Source organism: Cervus elaphus, chromosome 12 (genome assembly GCF_910594005.1).
Source record: "Cervus elaphus chromosome 12, mCerEla1.1, whole genome shotgun sequence".
Classification (NCBI taxonomy): domain Eukaryota; kingdom Metazoa; phylum Chordata; class Mammalia; order Artiodactyla; family Cervidae; genus Cervus; species Cervus elaphus.
In genome coordinates this window covers 52706052-52730442 of record NC_057826.1, presented here as the reverse complement: position 1 = coordinate 52730442, position 24391 = coordinate 52706052, and the positions used below count along the sequence as shown (strand labels likewise).

Here is a 24391-nt window from a genome sequence, read left to right as displayed (position 1 = left end):
TTATATAATAATAATAAACAGTCATTGAAGATTCAAAAAGCCATGTATATATGGAATATTAGAATGACCATTACTGGCAGATTATACGCTCTATGATAATTAGGCTTGGGGAGTGGAGTAATTAGGTTACCTTGATCCCCAGAATGTATTAAGTGTAATTTATTCTGCATATAGTCCCTATTTAAGGACTGTGGGTTGTAAGTCTTCCTTTCTTCTTTCTTCCTTCCAAGCAGTATAAGGCAGTGATGCAAACCTAGTTAGGAGCCTTTTGCATTCATCATATAGAGACTGTTGGTACAGCTGGCCTGGGAAAGTAATTTTCTTTCTAAAATATTTCTAGGTGGCTTTTTCATCTTTAAATCTGTTGCTGCATACACAAGCTCTTCTCTCTTCTATTAACTACCTGACAACCATTATTCCATCAGATGGCCAAAACATGAGTGATACCAAGGACATACAGGTTTCTCCTGAAAAGCAGCAAAAAAATTCAGCTCTGCAGAAGGGTATGAAAAACACGGTTTGTTTCTTGCTAGAAAGGGTTGTAGAATTGTAGAGCCAAATGGGGAATCTTAGAGACCATCTAGTTAGTCATTTATATTTCCCCTCCTTTTGTTCTTTTCTTCAAACTAAGTCATACGTGGGTGCCTGATATGTTAAATAAATGTGATTAATACTGTTTTTTTTAAAAATGTCTGTTTCTGTACTTATTTTGTTGTTGATGGGCGATGCCTTTATGAAGTTACTAAGGGAAGAAGACCTGTGTTGATTTTGAGCTCTTCCTCCTCTCTTAGTGGCTCTTGAATGGGCTCCATAGAGGATTAATCATATCTAATATTTGCAGATAAGGAAATCAGGACCCAGAGACATGAGGGCCAGGGTACAAGGATATCATTGAATTGGAACAGAGCCCATCTTTTGAATCAGAAAGAACTCAGTTCAAATCCTGACCCTGCTACTTAAACTATGGGACCATAGGCACATTATTTAGCTTCTTTGAGTTTCAGTGTCTTTATATTTATTTAAATGTTTTCTTGCTTTTTCATTATAAAAGTAACACCTCACTATTGCAAATGCAAACTACAGAATATATAAAGTGAAAAAGTGTTTGAAATCTTTAAGAACTTGAGAATTCTGTGATTATTTTAAGCAGAACACTTAATATAGGGAAGAGACCTGCACAGAATATGCAATCCTAGATTCCCACTGTGATAGAGTTGCTTTGTCTGTTTGCAGTGATTGTATCCTCTAAAGACAGTGACATTATTCACTTCAGGCTGTTTGCCAAGTTGAATGCTTTCTGTGTTGTTGTTTGTGATGAGAAGAACAATATTGCTGAAATCAAGATTCAAGGTAAAAGTTCTCATGATCTTAAAAATTGTTGAAAAGATAAGCTTTCTTTTGCAGTGCTAAAGCATATACACAAATGGAAGCCTCTGAGCTTTGAAAGCTGGCTTGTTTTATGACATAATTGGACTGCATACTTTCTTTTTAACTCTTAAAGAGCTGAACCACATATACTGGTGATTTGGACCTTTTTGAGAGTTGTCTCTGGAGAAGAAAATGGCAACTTTCTCCAGTATTCTTGCCTGGAGAATCCCATGGACAGAGGAGCCCGGTGCACTGCAGTCCATGGGGTCACAACGAGTCAGACACAACTGAGTCACTGAGCACGCACACACGAGAGTTGTCTCAGAGGTGAAAGGAATACTAATATCAATGTAGGGATGCTCTTGATGAGTTGAGCTAAGTGTCAACCCAGAATTCAGTTTAAGGTCTGTGAATATGCTTTATCTTGGTGCAAATACAAAGCAGCCTTATGAAGAACAAATCCTAAAGGCCCATTATGTTCTTTTAGGCAAAAGCTGCTAAATGAGTCTAGCTTTTTTCTCTGACTCTGTCTTTACAAGCTCTTTGGGATCTGGTAAAGGTAAAAAATATGTGTAATACAATTCTTGAAGATCTTAAAACCCAGAAAACTAGGCTTTTTCTTTGTTCTTTCTGAACTGGCAGTGCATCTACTAATCTGAAGTTGATTCATGAAACTTTTATAGTCTCCATGTAAATGACTGGATATAAGGTATAAAGAATTTACTAAAATCCTAAGATGATCTATTCGCACTAGATGTAGTTTCTTCACAAGGTTGAAAGTTCAAATAATTATTTTTTAATGAATTTATATGCTTCATTGTTTATAAAACCAAAAATATCTAATATTGCCCTTATCAATTGGGAGTTCAGACATTGCTAAATTTATAAAAATAGCACCTATAAAATAAAGGTATGCAATAGAAGAAAAATCTTAAGATCTTATTATGGTGTCTGTAGAAATTAAAATAATACGCTTCTTTTCAGGACTCGATTCTTCCCTTTCTCTTCAGTCAAGAAAGCAGTCACTATTTGCCAGATTGGAAAATATTATTGTCACAGATGTTGATCCTAAGACAGTTCATAAAAAAGTAGGTGACAGTAAATCATTAATGTTTTTTGGTGAATGAGAGATTTTATTTTAAAAAATATATATATTTTTAAAATGCTAATGAAATATATTTTGATAGAAAAATGTTTCTATAATGATTATAAACCCTTTTCAATAGGGATTTTATTTTGTCATTGTCATTATTCATCCACATTTCTGCTTTTCAGGCTGTGTCAATAATGGGAAATGAAGTCTTTCATTTTAACCTGGATTTGTATCCAGATGCTACTGAGGGGGATTCCTATACTGACATGTCCAAGGTGGATGGTGTGGTATCACTGAATGTTGGCTGTATTCAGATTGTCTATCTCCATAAATTCCTCATGTCACTTCTGGTAAAATCACCATTTATGTATAGATTTTTTTACTTAGAAGTACTTAAACAAGTCTGATAATTATGATTGAAATCTTAAAACTTTGAATTTTAGGATGTGCATTGATTTGATTATTGATGTTATTTATGGATTAATGTAGAGGTCAAAACCTCTCTTTAACAGTTGAAATCATTTAATGATTTTTGTCTAGCATTGTCTACAACTGAAATTGTTTTTGCTGGAACATAATGAATCTAAATTCTCTAGTGTAAAAACTATTCAAATTTTTTTTCTCGGTTTCTCAGCCATATAACTCTATTTATAATTAGCCGTTTTCAGGTAGCTCATGCATATGGATGGGTAGTCAGTAATTCTTTCCTAATGTTAAGAAAATAGAACTCAACTGAAAGTTACTTATTGGGAAAACATTAGCACAAAAATAAAAAGAAGATGGTGTTAGAAATGATGTGCTTGTCCTCCTGTTTGAATTTCTCCTTTTACTTTGTGTCTCCAGAACTTCCTGAACAATTTCCAGACAGCGAAAGAGGCTCTGAGCGCAGCTACTGCTCAGGCTGCAGAAAAGGCCGCCACAAGTGTGAAAGATTTTGCCCAGAGGAGCTTTCGTGTTTCCATTAATATTGATTTGAAAGCACCAGTTATAGTCATCCCACAGTCTTCCATTTCCACCAATGCAGTAGTGGTTGATCTTGGGTTAATCAGAGTTCAGAATCAGTTCAGTCTGATATCTGGTGAAAACTACGCAGACCCTCCAGTGATTGATAGAATGGATGTGCAACTAACAGAACTGAAACTTTCTAGGTAATGCTCTTTCAATAATTATGTATTCAAGTGTTATTTAATATTGTCTGTGAAGTTTTATGACTGTTGAAATTCACACTCAACATACTTGTGTTGCACAGAGCAGTATCTTAAATCAGTTATTTTAAAATATTTATTTATCTTTTGGCTGTGTTGTGTCTTAGTTGTGTCACGCAGGTTCTTTGTTGCGTCACACGGGATTTTCTTTGAAGTGCGTAGGCTCTCTGATTGTGGTGCACAGGCTTAGTTGCTCCAAGGCATGTGGGATCCTCGATCCCTGACCAGGGATTGAACCCATGTCCCATTGCATGGGTTCATGCAGTGAATCTGCATTCTTAACCACTGGACCACAGGGGAAATCTTTTAAATCAGCTTTTTATTTTGAAAAATCTCAAGCCTTCAGACAGATTGCAAAAGTAGTACTGTGAGTTCACATGTAATCCTTTGCCTGGATTCACCAATTGTTTACCTTTGCTTTAATTCTGTGTATATACTTATTATTATTTAAAATATTTTAAAGTTAAAAATTTTATTTTTATTGAGATACAATTGGCAGTAATATTATATTAGTTTCAGATATGCAGCATAGCAATTTGATATTTGTATGTATTGCAAAATGGTCACCACAGTAAGTCTGGTTAACATTTGTCAACACACATATACCAGAAATTTTTTGTTGTTATGAGAACTTTCAAGATCTGCTCTCTTAGCAACTTTCAAATACATAATATAGTAATATTAACTATAGTCACCATCCTATACATTACATCCCCAAGGTTTGTTTCATAACTGGAAGTTAAAACATTTTTTGCTAAACTATTTGAGAATAGATATCTTACCCTTTGCCCCGCTTTAGCATGTGTCTCCTGAGAGCAAGGACTTTAATCTTCTTACATAATCACACAGTTAGCAAATTCTGGAAGTTTAACATTGGTGTAATATATTATCCAATATGGGTACAATAGGGCTTCCCCACTGTCTCAGCAGTAAGGAATGCACCTGCAGTGCAGGCAGGAGTTGCAGGTTGGGTCAGGAAGATGCCCTGGAGGGAGGGCATGACAGCCCACTCCAGTATTCTTGCCTGGGAAATCCCATGGGCAGAGCACAGAGCACATGCATTCAATATTCAGATTTTACCAGTTGGGCCAAGAATTTGCCCTTCAGTCCCTGGTAACATGTGGCATCAAATTGTATTTTGTACTAGTGAGGGGGATTTCTGTACTGGTAGATATTTATTCTGTAATAGTTCTTTAGCTTTTCTTTGTTTTTCGTGATGATGACAGTTTTGAAGAGTATAGTCTAGTTGTTTCATGGAATGAGTCTCAATTTTGTCTGAGTGATTTCTCATGATTTAATTGAGCTTATACATTTTTGGCAGGAATGCTATGTAAGTTATGATGTAGCTCTTGGGCTCACACCAGAGGACATTTGAAAGTGTGTCCATACATTTTTTTTTGTTTGAGTGTGTCCATTCATTTTAAAATCACTTTCTACCCCATCCAAGGATATTTAATTGTCTTGAGTAAAAAAGCAATGATTATAAGGCAAGAAAAGAATCCTGGTGAAGAGCTTTATAAACTTAGAAACAGCTTGCTTTTCATCTTGCCATTTTTTTCTCTAGTCTCTGTACCAGAGTATGTATGAGTCCTTGAACAACTATACTGATAATTCCCCCATATTGTCAGTGATATCAGTTTCTTTTTAAAAATTACTGTCATCTATCTTCTGTTTAAAGAAAATGTTTTCTTAAAGGCTAATTGTATATCATATACAGTTGACCCTTGAACAACATGGGTTTGAACTGCATGATTCTGCTTATAAGCAGATTTTTTTTTCCCAGTGGTAAATAATGGTAAATAACAGTCCATGGTTGTTTGGAGCCACAGTTGTGGAGGAAATGCATATACAGAGGAACCAAAATATGGAGGGCAAAGTATAAGTTACATGATTGCATGGAGGGTTGTCACCACTAGCCCCCCGGCCGCTGCCCTGTGTTGTTCAAAAGTGAAAATGAAAGTGAAGTCGCTCAGTCATGTCCGACTCTTTAGACCCCATGGACCGTGTTGTCCAAAGGTCAGCTGTATTTTAATCTGTTCGTGCTGGTGCATTGTAGATTAAATTAACTATAAATCAAGTTTAGAAAACACTAAAACAGCATTGTGTTTCAAATCTGCATTTAGAGCAACAACTTTGGACTTTATGTTTTTTTAAATGATATGTTGCATTTGCCCCTATGTTTATGCATATATATCAATTATATTTCTCATTAGGACAGTGATCCAGCCAGGAATCTCCCATCCTGATATTCAGCTGTTGCACCCAATTAACTTGGAGTTTTTTGTAAATCGGAATCTAGCTGCATCTTGGTACCACAAGGTGCCTGTTGTGGAAATTAAAGGACATCTTGAGTCAATGAATGTGAGTATATGAGTGGAAAAAACCTTGTTATTGAAAGTTGAGACTCTGAAGATTTTCTCATTATAAATCCAAATGAAATGTGAACTTTTTTTTTTTTTACTGATTATTGTAAGAATAATTTCAGTGTGATATTGTCCAACAGTATCTTCATTGTTTTTAGTAGAATTTAATCTTTAGTTAAGTGTTCTTTAGCTTTTAAATTTGTTATATATACACATTAGCAGAGATCTACTTGTAAATTATTAGTATCAGTATATTATAATTCTATTTCTTCTATATATTATATACACAACTTTTTATTTTAGGGATATCTAAGTACCCATAAGATAATTATAGCATTGAATGAACCATATTTTTATATTGAAGATGGCCTTTCTATTACATTGAAATTGTTATTGTTTAAAAAATAGCACTTATGTGTGCTTAGTAGCACTTATGTTCCAAAATTAACTTCTTAAAAAAAGGTGATCTGATTTCTTTAATCATTATTAACTTTCACTGAGAATCATATTGATTAAGTAGATGAAACTAATACTGACTCATAAATCATACTGTTTTTCTCAGACACTGTCTTATCTTTGAAAATGAGATTTTTAACATGAAATAAGTAGTGAAATACTTGAGTGTATAGTGAGTATATAATTTTTTAGTCAGCATTAAGATTATTTGGTTCTTAGTGTTTTGTTACTAAGGATTTATTTTCTGTATTAGAATTGTTTCATTAAAAATGAAATTATCTTTTCTTGGAACATTGTATTTCACAGGTTAATCTAAATCAAGAAGATCTTAATCTTTTATTTGGAATACTAGCAGAAAATCTTGGTGAGGCTCCTGAAGATTTGAATAAAGTAAAACCAAGAATACAGGAGACAGGTAAGAGGCTGACGATAGGTGGCATAATATATGTTATTTACAATTTAGTAGGGGAGATGGACAATAAAAATGAAGTAAATGAACACATATTTACAACTGTGATTTGTATTACCAAGAAAATAAATAAGATGCTATTGAATAAAACAACAATTTGCTTTTAAGTTAAACAAACTGTCAGTTATTTCTAAGTTGCATGAGTTAGGAGGAGGCCAGAAAGAAGGGTTTCAGATCAGTGGTGAATTGCTGGAATAAGTTTTGAATTTGCACATATAGGAAAGAAAAAAATTTAAGTTGACAGTATGCTGTGTAGCATACTCGATCTGACTTTTAAATAAGATTTAGTAGTAATATACCTGGGGCTTCCCTTGAGGCTCAGTGGTAAAGAATCCACGTGACAATGCAGGAGATGTAGGTTCGATCCCTGGATTGGGGAGATTCCCTGGAGAAGGAAATAGCATCCCAATCCAGTATTCTTGCTTGGAAAATCCCATGGACAGAGGAACCTTGTAGGCTGTACTCCATGGGGTCTCAAAGAGTTGGACATAACTGAGCATGCACACACTAGTAATATAGGTGTAAAAACTGAGGTGGTTGATAAATTACCACTAGACAAAGATACTGAAAATATTGTACTGCAATATAAATGCAAGAGAATTTAAATGATTAGATATAGTGGTCCTTTCACTTGAGGCAAAGTAATGACCAGACTTATTTTCTAAGCTGTTTTATATGTATGTGTATACACATAGCCTAAAAGAGGGCATGGTAACCCACTCCAGTATTCATGCCTGGAGAATCCCATGATGGAGGAGCCTGGCAGGCAGTTCATGGGGGTGCAAAGAGTAGGACACAACTGACATGACTTAGCAGCATAAACACATACATAGTGTATCTTGGTGTTCATATCTGTATATATTCTATGTATAGACCTAACTCATTCTTTTTAATGGAGGCTTGGTATTAAATTCTGTTGAAGTATCATAATTTATGAAGTCCCTATTAATGGACATGTCAGATTTATTTCAGTCTTTCACATTTATTATGTTGCATTATTCTAGTGCATACACTTTTACACGTACATGTTTATCTGTTGGTAAAATACCAGGACTACTGGATAAGAGAGTGTTTAGTTTTGTTAAAATAATAATTTAATTAGTACATGTAATAACATTTAATTTCACTTATTGTTTTGACAGTTGAACCTCGTAGAGCTTATATGCAAAATGAGTGTGAGTGTTTTGTACTCCCGTCAGGTTGTTTTTCTGTGCCTTTTCTAACACAGCATATTATCAGATTTTAAAATTTTTGCCAATTCGCTGAGTGAAAAATGGTATATCACTGTATTTTTTTTTCGATTTTAAAGTTTTTGGTTTTTTTTTTTTTTACCTAAAACTAATACAGTATTTTAAAATTTTAATTGGAGGATAGTTACTTTACAATATTGTGATGCTTATTGCCATACATCAACATGAATTGGCCGTAGGCATACATGTGTCCCTCCCTCCTGCACCCCCTCCCACCGTGTCCCTCCAGGTTGTCACAGGGCACCAGCTTTGGGTTTGGGTTCAATAATTTAAGTCAGTTGTATCTCAAAAACAGCAGTAATGATAACAACAAACACAGACACACAACGAAAAAACTAGGGGGGCGTCTTTTTTTTTAACAAGTGTGTTAATACATACAGTAAAGTGTACAATTCAGTGAACTTATTTATATATGGCTACACCGGTGTAATCACCATGATTAAGATATAAAACATTTCCAGTACTGCACCCTAGAGCCCTCCACTCTTTTCTGGTCAGTACCAAACTCCCACCCTGCCCTAAGATCTACCCAGAATTTACTGCCATTCTAGTTTGTAATACCATAGATAGAGCAGTTTTCTCTCTTTTTGAATTTCATATAAATGGAATCATACAAACATTACTTATTCTTTTTTGGCTTCTTTCGTTCAACATTTTGTTTGTGGGATTCATCTGTTGGAATATCTAGTACTAGTTTGTTCCTTTTATTCCTGTTTCCAGTTTTTGACTATCATGAGTAAAGCTGCTATGAAAGTTATTGCTCAATCTTTTGGTACAGTTACATTACTTTTTTTGTTTTGAATATACAACTAAGAGTAGAATTACCGGGTTACATGTTAGCTTACATTTAGCTTCAGTAACTTATGCCAGGTTATACTGACCAGTTTTCCAAGTGGTTGAATCAATTTACTTTGCTACCAGCTATGTATGAGAGTTCCAGTTTTTTCACATTCTCACCAGGAAGGCCATTGTCAGTCTTGTAAATTTTAGCTGTTCTGTTGGTTATATAGTGGTATCTCTGTGGTTTTTATTTATTCCTTGGTAACTAATGAAATTGAGGATCTTTTCATATGCTTATTGGTTATTTGGATATTCTCTTTTTCGACATGATCATTCAAGTCTTCTCAGCCTTTTGACTAAGATCAAGTGTAGTATGGGGGCTTCCTAGGTGGCTCAGTGGTAAAGAATCCACCTGCTAATGCAGGAGACGAAAGAGATGCAGGTTGAATCCCTGGGTCGGGAAGATCCCCTGGAGAAGGAAATGGCAAACCCACTCCAGAATTGTTGCCTGGAAAATTCTATGGACAGGCGAGCCTGGCAGGCTACAGTCCATAGGGTTGCAAAGAGTCAAATACGACTGAGCGACTAAGCACACATTCAAGTCTGTTGACCGTTTTTATTAAGGTGTGGTCTTTTTTTCTAATTGGTGTATGGGAATTATTTATTCATTCTGGATAGCAGCCCTTTGCTGGTTACGTTTGCTATATGTATACATGTTAGTATATGTGTAGAAATTTCTCTCTATCTGTGGTTTACCTTTTCACTCTTAATGGGCCTTCTGTTTAATAGAATGAACTTTAATACATATTTTTTAAATGATCAGGGCTTTTGTTTTCTATTTAAGAAATCTTTGCCTATTCTAGGAATTGTTTTCTAAAAGCAAAATATTTGCTAGAATTATTTCCCCTGGATCTCATTATGCCTGAAACAGTGCTAAAATAAGGTGATAGTTAAGAAACCTTGGCCTGTGTATTGCTTTCTCAAAGGTAATAATTAACAGCAGTGGCTTTCCACATGGAAAACACTAAGCAAGGTACTGAGTCTGTTGGGACCTCAGTTTGCTCATCTGGGAAGTGAGAACAATAAAGTTTTTACTTCAAAGTATTGTTACGAGAGTTAACTGCGCTAGTCCATGTACATCTGTTAGCACAGCATCCTACACAGAGGTGAGTACTTAGCAAGTGATAGCTGTTATTAGTGTTGTGTGTTATAATTTGGAAAGCAAATTTTGTTGTGTTTCAGGGTATGAATTTCAGGACAACAAGCCCATAGTCATTTGGTTTTACTTTTGGTTTTGGTATGGCACAAGAAGCTTCAACTTTCCCCTTCTTTTTTTCTTATCAAAGCTGCATTCTTGTTATTCACCTCATGATTTAACCATATCAAACTCCATTCTGTTTGCAAAACCTGTCCCGATGTGTTCTTTCTCTGTGATTTTCTGCTACCTCTTATTTTATTCTTAGAATGTTTCCTCTGTTTGAGGAGATCCTCCAGTTCCGCTTGAATGATAACTCTCCAGTTAAGACTTTCTTGACCTCCTCATGGCAGTGTCTTGCCTAGTTATGTGGTTTCTATCCATTTACATAGAGTCTATCAACATTTGTCTGTTTAATGTGTCTATTTAATAAGCAGTTGAAGCCTGCTTATTTTGTTTGTACTATATATGTGTGTGTTTATATGTATCTTCTACTAAACTGAGCTCCCTAAGGGCTGGGGCTGTATAATTCTGATTTGTAGATTTTGAATGCTTGCACCAAGTCTGGAGTACTTGTCTAAGTTCTCACTGAGTATTCATGTAGGAAATGTGTGAATAGAGGTAAATGAATTTCTTTTAAACATCTTTAGGTGAAAGTAAAGAGCCACTTGAAATCTCTACGTTAAAACAAGATGTGCATGTTTCTCAAGATACTTCAACAGCTGGAGTGGAAGAAATAAAATCTGTAGACATCATTAATATGCTGTTGAATTTTGAAGTTAAAGAGGTATGTAATTTTCATCTGTTTTTATAAAATGAGGTGAATAAATAATGGATATTTGGAATTACTCTACTAAAAAAATGTTATATAGGCTATTTGTAATTTGTATATAGATGTAATGTTTATAAATTTGAGAGTTTGTTAAAGATGAGTTATATTTGGAGGATATAATATTTCACAGAGAACATGGTAGTATGCCCTCTAACACGCTTTTCAAGTGATTTTAGGACCGATGGAATGTGGCTTGCTTTGGGTTTTGTATAGGAAAGACAGGAAGAGGACTGAGAAAATTCTTTGCAAATTTTAGAAACCATTAATACATACAATAAAATGTGTATAAATTTAAAATATGTTATCTTATTTTTAATCTGCTGTCCATCTGCAGATTCTTAAGGAAAGAGTAAATGAATTTTCCTCTTCTGTATTCACACATGTAACAAATACTCATTGCATGTGCTAAGTGCTAAGGAAACAAAGGTAAAAGGCATAGACTCAACTCAAACAAGAAAACCGTTAACATTTTTGTAATATCCCCATTAAATTACATTCCCACTAATTACATTTTTTAAATTCCCACTAAAAATGTACCTAGGGAGCTTATGACAATGATGGTAGTGTTACAGGATGGGGGACCCTTTCCAGGGTTCCAGAGTGGGCTCTTGTCTAACAGTAATATATTGTCTGAGGAGATACATATCCTGACAACACAAGAGACTATTGGGAAAGGATGCCTGGACCAAGAGCAGTAGGATAAGGGAACCTAGAAGAACTGTTCGTCACATGGTTCCCAGTCTCGGATTTATGGTAATGGGGTTAGTTTCCGGGTTATCTCTGGCCAGTCATCTTGCTCACCAAAGATGTTTGGTGACTCAGGGTCCTTCCTGATGGTGCACACGTGACTCGGCCGATGTCGATAGCAATGTGAGGGCTTCTGGGAAGTTGGCTGGATGTTTTGTCTCCCCTCTCTGCCTTTTGGCCCTGCCTGAATTCTTGCGGGTTTGTTCACTGGCATCTCCTCCCTCCTTTTATCCCAAATTCTCTCCATTCGTTTCCGGGGGAAGCTCTGTTTTCCTTATTAGACCTTCTGTTGTGAGACAGTCCAGGCACGCGGTTACCGTCATGCCCAGCCAAGGCAGGTGGTTTCCATCCTTGGTGCCCCCATAGTGGGAAGAGGGCATCTAAGCAGTCTGAGAACATCAGGGAAGATATCCTGGAGGAAGTGAGATTTGGGTTGCGTTTTTAAAGAATAATAAAATGGAGTCTGAGAAACAGGATTCAGGAAGGGGACTGGGACAGGGTAGAGAGAGGAACCAGATGTAAACATGTTTATATGTGCGAAAGCGTCACACATAGAGGGACTTGGAAGAAAAACATTTCCTCTGAAAATCCTTTCATCGTTAAAGACTTGTGTAGAGGTTATATTCTGTCTCTGAGTTAAGCATAATAAAATTTTAAACAAATGAATGCTACTTTTAAAATCTGAAATATATGCTTTGAAACAAACTTCCTTAATGTTAAACCTCTGCTGTTTTTCTGGTGATGTTAAGAGTTATTGAAGATTTTTAAGCTTTGATAGTTGAAACATTGATAGATGAATCATTCTGTTTGCAAATGGGCTTCATTAACATATGTACATAGAAAAACCCATAAATCCTTTTTAATATCACTTGTGATACTTGTAATTACAGTTGTCTTTGAGAGGACAGTGATTAGGGTGGGAGGAAGCAGTTTGCCGATAATAGGCATCATCTGGAGAGATTTTGGGTTGTTGCCATCCAGAGAGAGGAGCCTACTGGCAGCCAGTGGGCAGAGGCTGGTGAGGCCACTGAACAGTCTCTAGTGCTTGGGACTGCTCCTCCCTGGAAAGGATGATCAGCCCCACATGTCATTGGTGCCAAGGCTGAGAAACCTTGCCTTAGGAGTAGTTTAGAAATTGACTGTATATCCCAGACTTTGAGATTTAGTCTGACACCATCCATCAGACTAGGACTACTGGGAATTAGGCAGAACCACTTTTTTTTTTTCATAGCTGTCTTGAAATCCACTAGAATATATTGGCTGTGCTTTAAAAGTCTGAACAGGTAAGTGTGCCTTCCAAAGTAAATAATCCTAGGCAATTTCCAGACACAAATAGAAGTGCACATTGTGTGAATTTTTTATTATGTCACTCTGGATGGTTATTAAATTGTTAACTTATCTTCATTGTATATTAGTGAAATAGTTTGTGGTAATACTGATATCTTTTTCTAGGTTGTGATTACTTTGATGGAAAAAGCAGAAAAGAAAGGAAGACCTTTACATGAACTAAATGTCCTGCAGCTTGGACTGGAAGCTAGAATTAAAGCCTATGACCTGACTGCTGAAGCTTATCTAAAAAAGATTAGTATGCGATGCTTTGAGTTCACTGGTAAGTATGAAGTATAGTCTCTGTAAATTGTACATGTAATAGGCAGAGGTCCCTACCTTTTTATAAACTTTAAGCATATCTATTAGTGTCACTGTAATTATTTAATTAGTTTAAATTTATTACATTTAATAGAAAGTAATTTTATATTTAAAAATTAAAAATTCATTATCTGTGTAGTAATTGATTATAAAGTAAATCTATATCTAAATATTTAGCACAAAGTAGAGTATATCTAAAAGAGAATGAGGCCTATGTCTCCAGTGTCTATACAAAACACTTCAGAACTTGTAAAAGGCAACATTATAACTGTTCTCTGTGAACTGACATATTAGGAAATCACAACCCAAGTACAATACTCAGGTATAGAGCCCAGGGACCCTTTTTGAAAGGTGAGTTAGTTTACTAGAAAGTAAATTTTTTGTTTGATTTTTAAATGTATTTTTAAATTACAGCAGTATATTTTGTGTTTAATAATATTAATATATACTTGTAAAAAATAACAAGCAATACAGAAATATATAGAGGAAAAAATTTAGCATTCTTCTGTAGTCTTTTCAGCCTTTCAAATTCACTTTCTAAATTGCACCAAAGTAACTTTTAAAGTGAATACGGGTGTTTAAAGTTCATTGGAATTCTATGGGGTCACTTTAAGTAAAGCAGACTTGTATTGAGAATAATCCCTAGTTTAAGTATTTTATAGTTTTGTTCTTTAATGTATTCTTATTTGTTGAAATAAGTAATACCAGTAGTACCAAATATATCATTTGTAATTGGCCAGTGCTGGGTTTTTTGTCTTTGTGGAGTATCTTGGATTTTATTTCAAAGTCAGTTTTACTGAGATATGATTACATATAGTAAAAGTCACCATTTTTAGCATACAACTCTTGAGTTCTTTAAAAATTAATTTTCAGTATTTATTTTTGTCTGTGCTGGGTCTGCATTGCTTTGCATGTGCTTTCTCTGGTTGGGGTGGGCTGGGCCTCCTCTTTCTTCTGGTGCGTGGGACTTCTTGTGGTGGCTTCTCTTGTTGCAGAGCACAGCCTCTAGGTTCAAGGGCTTCAGTAATCGCAGCCCGCAGGCTCAGTAGTTGTGGGGTGCGGGCTCTCGCGCACACAGGCTTCAGTAGTTGCCTCACATAGGCTCAGTAGTTGTAACTCAAGTGCCCTAGGGCACACAGGCTTTAGTTGCTCCGTAGCGTTGTGAAATCTTCCCGGACCAGAGATGGAACCTGTGTCCTCTACACTGGCAGGTGGATTCTTACCCACCACACCACCCAACTCTTGAGGTTTGAGAAATGTGTATGTTGTGTATCTGGCTGATCTGTTTTTAATATATTTGAAACATCCGAAAGACTTAATGATCTCTCTTTCTCTTTTAGACTCTAAAGGAGGACCTCTTCACATTATTAACTCTTCCAATGTAACAGATGAACCCCTTCTGAAAATGTTATTGACAAAGGTACCTAGTTTCATTTCTAAAATTCTTTACTATTTGAATGTATGAAGTTATCCCTCATATTTAATATCTCAGTTTTTTCCCCTAAATTTTTTTATTCTAAAACTGGTTGATTATAGTGCATTATGCAAGCATCTGACGGTCTTGGATCATTTCAATAACCTTCAGAGTTAATTGTATGTTTTTGAATAAGTGGAAGTACACAAACTTCCATTGTAATTTGAAGCAAAATATAATCCAGATGCACTAGCATTTTCCCTACCTTTAGCATTTCCTCCTAGTTTGGGTTTTTGCTTTTCCAGAATGTGAGAATTACTTATGTGTTTGTGTTTTTGGCATATTCTTCTTTGCTTTTAAAAATATTTTTATAGTGTTTTCATAGCATGCTTTGAAAAGTAAAGACTATGTGTATTGCAATGTATATATTGCAATGTGTGAATTTTTATTGTTTCCAACCTGGTGATTTCATCCTCCATTATTTGTAGGCAGACATTGATGGACCAGAATTTAAAACTATTCATGACAATACCAAACAAACACTTGAGGTATGTCTTTTCTAACTCACTGTAAGGTTGGGGTATATGTTAATGATTGAATATAGCTTCAAAGCCATCTTTAGCTATAAGATTGTGAGTTCTAAAATTAGAGTAAGAGTGGTAATAATAATAGATCTAATCTTGTAGATGGGAGAAATGAATATAGAGCTGAGATAAAATTATTACAAAAGTTTATTTGATTTCCTAAAAGACTATTTGTTTCCCAGGTAAAAATTAATGATTCCTTGTTGAGGACAAAATAATACATTTTTAAGGGAATTTTATTCACAACTCTTATTTGACGTCCTATTAATGGAAGCATTAAGCACTTAAATTGTTAACGACTTTAGGATTAGAAAAAAATTAAGGGTCAGGCAGAAAGTATGGCTCAGTACAGACATTGCTCTTGGAACCATCTGTAAGGGGACTGAGCTAAGGCTGATAATACTTCCTAAATCTTTACTTAAAACCTTTTAAGTTCTGTTGAGGTTAGAAGTATGGTCATGTGTGGAAGTTAGCAGTGTTAGTTTATTGTCTGGTAAAGGATTAACAAAGTAATAGTGAATTTTTTCTCAAATAAAAAAGGTCCTTGGTTGAACTATTCTTGGGCTACTTGTATATGTTGAAGTTTGACATAAAAATGTTTCTATATCTGAAATTTGCCTCTCTAATTGTTCATTATCTTAGGTTTCATTTTCATCTTTAGACTTAGTTCTTCATTTGGAAGCTTTACTGTCCTTCATGGATTTTTTGTCCTCTGCCGTTCCATCCTCTGAACCTTCTAAGAAGGACTCGGAGCTGAAACCACTTATGGGGGAGTCCAGAAGTATCATTGCCAAAACTGGTATTAACTTTTGAGTCATGGTCTCATACTTTCTACCTGAACTTTAATAATCATATGTAATAACTGAACTGAACTGAATAACTTGTATTTTTAAGATAAGATGACCATTTAGCACCTTAATGTTTCCAGTGCTTTAACAGATTATGTTGGTTTCAAAAGAAAGTGGATTTTACTCTTATGGTATTGATATAAATTTAGTGAGAGATTTTAAATAAGTGTTTAATATTAATCATGTATTTATATTTGATTTCACTGCCTTGCTTTTTCATAAAATAAAGTCGTATATACTTTGTATTGATGTACCCATAGCCTTCATTCTAGTGAAAGTGAGAAAGGAAGAAATTAAAGTATGATCACTGTCATGCTTAGTAACAAAGGCCCATTTCAGTCAGGTAAAACTACCTGGTACTCAACAGGTTTAGGCTTCGCAAGACACAAAAGGAATAATCTCGTGGAAGAGACATGCTCACTTTGGTTTCTAACCAAAACTGTATTTAAGTCACATAGAGGTATGGGCACATGCCGTGACTTGTGCCCTGAAAATGTTAGATGTAGTGTAGCCTGAGTGAACATGTGCTTATTTTTAAGTCAAATATTATTTTAATTATTTTTCTTTCATATCATATGATGTGAGTATCTAACATCTGGTCATTTAATTTTCAAACCATTATCTGTTTGCATTATATCTATATTACTGGCATCTTTAAAGTATAAAGCTGTTAGTAATATTAGATCTGATACAGGGAATATTTAAGCTCACAATAAACTATAAAAAAAATCCTAATCCAAAGAAACAATATTCTAGTTATGCTGTGTAGCTGTTTTTTATGCTTTGATTATGCTACTTTAAATTTTAAGGGAAAAAAAAAAAACAAACTCTTTTATCATCTTGGTGATTAAGGATTGATGTCCCCATACTTTTACAGTTTTATAAGAAACGTTGTTTCCTTCAGTCAAGACACATCTCTAGGAAATTATATCTTATATTTATCAATCAGGACTTGAACTAAAATAGATTAAGGGAATCCATTTGATTGTTATTCTTAGACACATGTACACAGACACCAATACATGTTATAAAGTAACTTTTTGTTCCTTAACTTTAGCTCTTTATGTTCATTTCTTAACACATTTTATCTTAGGATTCTTCATGGAGAAACAGAATGCAATCTAGAGAAATTGGCTGTATAGTTAATAACATGTATGTGTCACAGTTAATAATACATATTTTTACTAATTTACCATTTCAGTTTTTCATGAAATATTTTTCTTTGATCTAATATATGATGTGAAAAGAAGTTCCAAATCAAAATTTATTTCTAATGGGATCCTAGATTCTATTATAGGGATTTTTCTTTTTTTCCTAGAAGAAAAGTTATAGTAAAGTTTTCCATCTAACAAAATTGAACTTACCAGGTGCTAATAAAGGTTGCCTTTATTTTTAATTTGGATGGAAAAATGCCAGTTTTTGTCTGATTGGCATTTGAAAATTGATTTAAAAATAATATTAATTATGTATAGTCTTAATGGACACCTTTTTGGTTCTTCACAGTTCATATTGTACTTCTAGTGAATTTGAGATTAGTTTATGTGCTATATCATCTTTACATTTTGATCCTGATCACAAGGATTTTGTTACTTTTCAGTATCCAGCACCTCTTCTCAAGACGATGTGTTTGATTTAAAGGTCACCGCTAAATTAAATGCATTTAATGTTTTTATCTGTGATCAGAAGTGTAACATTGCTGATATTAGAATACATGGTAAGTAGTTCTTCCTTGGTGTAGGTATTTTTGTTTCTTTACGTAGACCTTCAGGAAGAATGAGCTTGTTGCATGGTACATTTCTCATGGCTTGTCTTTTTTTTTTTTCCCCTAAGATTTCAGTAACAGTAAAATTATATTTTTCCTCTCATCTGATTGGCTATTCCACATTCTTTGTATTTCCATGTAAATTTTACCATTAGCTTTCCAACTTCACAGTTGTGAGAGTTGGACCATGAAGAAAGCTGAGTGCTGAAGAATTGATGCTTTTGAACTGTGATGTTGAAGAAGACTCTTGAGAGTTCCTTGGATTGCAAGGAGATCAAACCAGTTCATTCTAAAGGAAATCAACTCTGAATATTCATTGGAAGGACTGATGCTGAAGCTGAAGCTCCAATATTTTGACCACCTGATGTGAAGAGCTGACTCATGGAAAAGACCCTGATGCTGGGAAAGATTGAAGGCAAAAAGAATAGGAGACGGCAGAGGATGAGATGGTTAGATAGACTCAATGGACATGAATTTGAGCAAATTCCAGGAGATAGTGTAGGACAGAGGAGTCTGGTTTGCAGCAGTTGATGGGGTCACAAAGATTTGAACATGACTTAGCGACTTCAAGGACAGCAGCCAATTTCAACAAAAAGCTTTGTAGTATTTTTTTTTTTCTTCTTAGCCTTGTAGTATTTTACTTGGGATTGCATTGCATCTATAGACCAATTTAGGGCGAATTGATATCTTAACGATATTGAGTTTTCTCATTCATTAGCATGGTATGACTTTCCATTTATTTATTTTTTAAATGGTAAACTTTATTATGTATTTGTTGTTTAGTTGCTTAGTTGCATCTGACTCTTTTGGGACCTCATGGACTGTAGCCTGCCAGGCTCCTCTGTCCATGGGATTACCCAGGCAAGAATACTAGAGTGGGTTGCCATTTCTTTCTCTAGGGGATCTTCCCGAACCAGGGATCAAACCCGTTTCCCGTGCGCATCTCCTGCATTGCAGGCAGATTCTTTACTGCTGAACCACCAGGGAAGCCCTATTTATTTATTTTTAAAATATTTTATTGGAGTATAGTTGCTTTACAATGTTGTGTTAATTTCTGCTGTACAAAAAAGTGAATCAGTAGGCTTCCCTGGTGACTCAGTGGTAAAGAATTAGCCTGCCAGTGCAAGAGACATGGGTTCTACCCCTGTTCCAGGAAGATAGCACATGCTGTGGAGCAACTAATCATGTACCACAACTGTTGAGCCTGTACTCTGGAGCACGGGAACCACAGCTACTGAGCCCTTGCACCAGAACTACTGAAACCCGTGCACTGTCGAGCCCATGCGTCGCAACAAGAGAAGCCACTACAACGAGAAGCCCTAGCATCACAAAGAAGAGTAGCCCCTAGTCAACGCAACTAGAAAAAAGCCTGCGTGCAGCAGTGAAGACCCAGCACAGTCATTTAAAAAAAAAAAAAGTGAATGAGCTATAAAAAGTGAGTGTGTTAGTTGCTTAGTTACATTGGACTCTTTGTGACCCCCTGGACTGTAGCCTGGCAGTCTCCTGTGTCCATGGGATTTCCCAGGCAACAGTACTGGAGTGGGTTGCCATTTCCTTCTCCAGAGGATCTTCCCAGCTCAGGGATTGAATCTGGGTCTCTTGCATTGGCAGGCAGATTCTTTACCATCTGAGCCATATGTATACATATATCCCCTCCCTCTTGAACCTCCCCCCCCACCTTCCCACCCCTCTAGGTCATCATGAGTCATCTTTGGGTTTATTTATATTGAAGACGCCTGCAAACTTTTCAGAGATATGCTTTGAAATGTTAGAAGTAAATTTGTTATGATTCATGACTGATACAAGACATTTCTTATATTTAAAAATTTTTTTCAGAATAAGTCTAAGATTTAGTCTCATGTTCTGTTTGCATTTGCAGAATAATATGATTTTAAATTGAGAAATGAATAGCGTAACATCTCACCAAGTAAAGAAAATGTCATTGTCCTGTTGCCCTTGCCTTTTGTGCATATATAACATCATTAAAAGAGGTTTCTAAAAGAGATTTTATAAGCTTTACTCATCATCAGCCTGATAGAAAGAGGAGTTCAGATTTTACCATGGATTCTGGAACAGGCTGTCAGCGTTCAAATTTTGCCCTAAAACTGACTGGTTGACCTTGAGCAAGTTAATTTATGTTTCCATGCCTGAGTTTCCTCTTCTATAAAATGGACACTGTTATAATAATTGCTCGTGGGATTGTTGTGAGGATTAAGTTTGCATATTTGCATATATTAAGAAAAATGCCTGTCATGTATGTAATAAGCAGTTAACAGGGGTTAGAAAATCAGTTCCATTCAGCAAATACTACTAAGGATCTGTTTATGGGTAGCGTGGTAAAGATCTAGGTTCATTATTGGGGCTGAGCTGTAGCCATTCTCGGATTCACTTTGAGAAGTATTTAAAAATCATGCCTTTAGAAATCATGAAAATGACAAACATTTTTGGAGAGAAGTTGTGTTTTGGCTACAGTTTATTGTAGAACGAATAGTATTTATTCATCAAATGATATCTATTCTTAGTTTTCAGATTAATAGTTTTCATTATATAATGTTTATAAAATGTTCAACATATGTTAGCTGTTGTCCTAAATGACCGATTCTGATCATGCCAACGCCCAGGATACTTGTGTTTGAAGACCTGTGATTAATTGTCTTTGAAATTCGATTACTTCTGTTTTAAAATTTTCACAAATTTTATGGGTGAGATGCTTCTAGCACTTAAAGATATTATAATATTTATTAGGTATCTCATACAAAGTAGTTGTCACCTTTGGAACGTCCCTGGTGGTCCAGTGGTTAAGATTCTGTGCTTCCAGCGCAGGGGGAGCTGGTTTGATCCCTGGCTGGAGAACTGAGGTCTGACATGCCACATGGCAGCAGCCAAAAATTTTTTAAAAACTATTAAAAACTAAGTTGTTACTTTACATATGTCTAATGGTAATTTTATCTGTTCTCTATCTTGGTAGTATATTATTGAATTTAAATAACTCTGAATTAGTTCATTTGGCTTAGATTAAAAGTGTTGTGTTTCCCACAGGAATGGATGCCTCTGTCTCTGTGAGGCCAAAGCAGACCGACATGTTTGCCAGACTTAAGGATATCATAGTTACGAATGTTGATTTAACATCCATTCACAAAAAGGTAATTAAAAAAATATGTTTCAATATTGAAATTCATTTTTGTTTTTTTGTGTCTGGAGATGTCTTTAATCATTTGTTCAGTGCATATGTAGTATCTGTCATGTGTCAGGCAGTTTGTTGGGAATTGTCCATGAATATGGTCATTGTCTGCTTTCACATTGTGTATAGACTAGATGATGTGTTAAAGTTATTTTTGACCAATTAAGTGATTGATATCTCCATTGATAAACCTTTTTTTAATAGAAAATGTTATAATTTCTATTAAAATTTCTATTAAATGTTTAATAGAAAATGTTTTTTAATAGGAAAATGTTATTGTCAAGTTAAATGCTTTTAACTAGTATTTTGTTGAAGCTTAGATATAAATGATGCTTCTATATATGTCAAGGACTCTGTAATAAGAAACCTTGTAATACAGTGATACAACTCTTTTGATGTAATAACGAGTTAATTTAATACTTTTAGGCTGTCTCTATTTTGGGAGATGAAGTCTTTAGGTTTGAAATGACTCTTTATCCAGATGCCACAGAAGGAAAGGCCTATGCTGATATGTCTAAAGTAGATGGCAAACTTAGTCTCAAAGTGGGTTGTATTCAGATTGTATATGTTCATAAATTCTTCATGTCTCTTTTGGTAAGTTTATTTTAAAAATATATTTATTTCTCACTGAAGCCTAAATATCTTTGCCTGTGTATCTGAATCTAGATAGTCAAAATCTTTACTAAATAAGGTTGTGTGATAAACTCCCAAATGCTGAACAGATTATTACAGTTAAGGAAATCCTTTACATGATGGATAACTAAATGAGTTTTTGTTATCATTGGTTTGAACCAACTATGAAGGATCATTCTTTAACTTTAACATAGTTACATAGTTCGAAAATACTTTCTGATGTTTCAGTTAAGGCTTTTCAGTGTTAGTTGTTTTGAGAGATACCCTTAAAAGATGTTTAGCTATAAGAATCCTTTAAGGAGATGATCAGGCATTGGAAGGGCTAATACTGGAACTTACAGCTTTGATTATAATTACCATCAACAAGGCCATAAAATTCTTTAAATTATTTATTTCCATGTAAGTTTCATGGAGTGAAGAGTTTAATTTGCCTATGCCTTTCTTTTAGTAGGACTGTTAATCAAAGCTTTCAAATCACACATTTCTATGTTTTATTTTTCAGAAAAGTAATTTATTTGGAGGGGGCTTAGTTAAAATAACAACTAAATAAGCCATCTGTGTTATTAATGGATGTGCATCAAGAATATTGCTTCCAGTTCTTTTCTCTATTGGGAAAAGTCTTTCTGTTTTTAGTTGAAATTGAGATGAATGGTATCTTACTCTAAATAAATAATTTTTGACTATTATTAGTGGTAACAAGATTATAAACACTTAAGCACCTTTGCTCATGTTGAAGTACACTTAAGAAAAAAATCTTCAGAAATAAGCAGGCAAAACCTTAGTTTCTAAAACTAGACTTTATTCATATGACCTAGAGGGTACAGATTCAAAGCTACTTTGGGAGCTGTAAAGCTTTCTCCTCCCATCTTTTTATGTAAATTTAGGTTAAAAAGGCCAACATTCATGAGTAAAAGGGAGGTTTTAAATGAGTGAAAGGGAGGTTTCATGTCGATGTATGGCAAAACCCACCACAATATTGTAAAGTAATTAGCCTCCAATTTAAATAAATAACTTTTAAAAATATGAAACAAACAAAAACATGTAAAGCATTTAGCAAGTCCTCAATAAACATTGTTATTTTCACACACACACAAAAGAATTGCTACCAAAATTTGTCAATAAACAAATAACTCTGAAATACATAAAGTGAAGGGACTCTTGTTCATGTTAATTATCTCAGAGTGTATCTTTCTAAACTTTATTTCATGTACACGGTCATAAATAACATCTCTTTTACATCACCTCTTTTATTTAGCTTCTCTTTTTTAAAGTTTTTCCTTTAAAAAATAAATCCCTGTTTTGAGGGGAACTCTAAATACCAGTATTTTCCCACAGAACTTCCTCAACAATTTTCAAACTGCCAAAGAAGCTTTGAGCTCAGCTACGGCCCAGGCTGCAGAAAGAGCTGCTTCCAGCATGAAAGACTTGGCCGAAAAGAGTTTCCGCCTTTTAATGGATATCAACTTGAAAGCACCAGTTATTATCATTCCTCAGTCTTCAGTATCACCTAATGCTATTATAGCAGATCTGGGTTTAATAACAGTTGAAAACCGATTTAATGTAGTTTCTAGGGGACATCATTCTCTACCCCCTGTCATTGATAAAATGGACATCCAACTCACTCAGCTAAAGCTGTCCAGGTATAAATATATAATCCAATTGCATTTTGTTGTTTAGTCGCTAAGTTTTGTCTGACTCTTTTTCCATCTCATGGCTATAGCCCACCAGGCTCCTGTCTCCATGGGATTTCCCAGGCAAGAATACTGGAGTGGGTTGCCATTTCTTTCTCCAGGGAATCTTCCCTACCCAGGAGATACCTGCATCTCCTGCATTTTAGGTGGATTCTTTACCACTGAGCCACCAGTGAAGCCCCAACTGCGTATTACTTACTAGAAATAGAATTTTCATAGAATCATTGTCAGGGTAAAACACTCTAGTGGTTCATGGTTCATAGTCCTTATTTCTTCTAATCATTAAACTTTGACCATTGGTTTTTGGTTAGTGGTTGATAGTGATGGACCTCATAAAATCTATACTTTGTCTTACTAAATTTGTGATGTGTTTTTTTACTCTATAAAAATTTCCTATTATAAGATTATGGTTAATACTTAATTTAGATATTTATTTATTTGCTTTGCACATAGCTGTATATAGACAAAGTCTTCTTAAAAATATAATAAAATTTAAGATTTATTTCTCATTTCCAAAGCATGTCACATTTAGGACTTCTCAGTAAGATATCTAATGGATTATCAAATCAAAATGGGAATGTGTTGGCTCTGTTGGATGACAAGAGTGAATTATTTGGTGGTTCAAATATTTGTTGGCTGGCAGGCTAGAAATGACTATTACAATATGCTTGTTTAACTTCTAGGTTTGGTGAGCTTTTCCCTTTGAGTTTGGAGACATACTAATAGCATAAACCTCAGGGCTTAGTACAGCATCACTTTCTTTGTCCTTCGGAGAAGTGTTAGGAGGATGTAACATTTGTTTGTATGACATTGGTTAGTAGCTATTATTAGTCTTTGGGAAAGATAGTGAATAGAGCAGTAGTCATACTCATG

The 24391-nt window shown here is 35.0% G+C and overlaps 1 protein-coding gene across 2 annotated transcripts in view; it reads left to right on the top strand.

Annotated features, from left to right (window-relative positions):
* Positions 1-24391, top strand: part of VPS13C (vacuolar protein sorting 13 homolog C) — a 169771-nt gene that overhangs the window by 74196 nt on the left and 71184 nt on the right. For both annotated transcript variants that reach the window (XM_043919267.1, XM_043919268.1), the window contains exons 29-44: positions 341-503; positions 1234-1350; positions 2353-2456; positions 2644-2811; positions 3305-3609; positions 5880-6027; positions 6792-6900; positions 10830-10966; positions 13211-13367; positions 14746-14825; positions 15308-15367; positions 16046-16202; positions 17849-17965; positions 21053-21156; positions 21621-21788; positions 23163-23467. In XM_043919267.1, the coding sequence (XP_043775202.1) occupies positions 341-503; positions 1234-1350; positions 2353-2456; positions 2644-2811; positions 3305-3609; positions 5880-6027; positions 6792-6900; positions 10830-10966; positions 13211-13367; positions 14746-14825; positions 15308-15367; positions 16046-16202; positions 17849-17965; positions 21053-21156; positions 21621-21788; positions 23163-23467 (2399 nt within the window). The remainder of the gene's footprint in view (positions 1-340; positions 504-1233; positions 1351-2352; positions 2457-2643; positions 2812-3304; positions 3610-5879; positions 6028-6791; positions 6901-10829; positions 10967-13210; positions 13368-14745; positions 14826-15307; positions 15368-16045; positions 16203-17848; positions 17966-21052; positions 21157-21620; positions 21789-23162; positions 23468-24391) is intronic.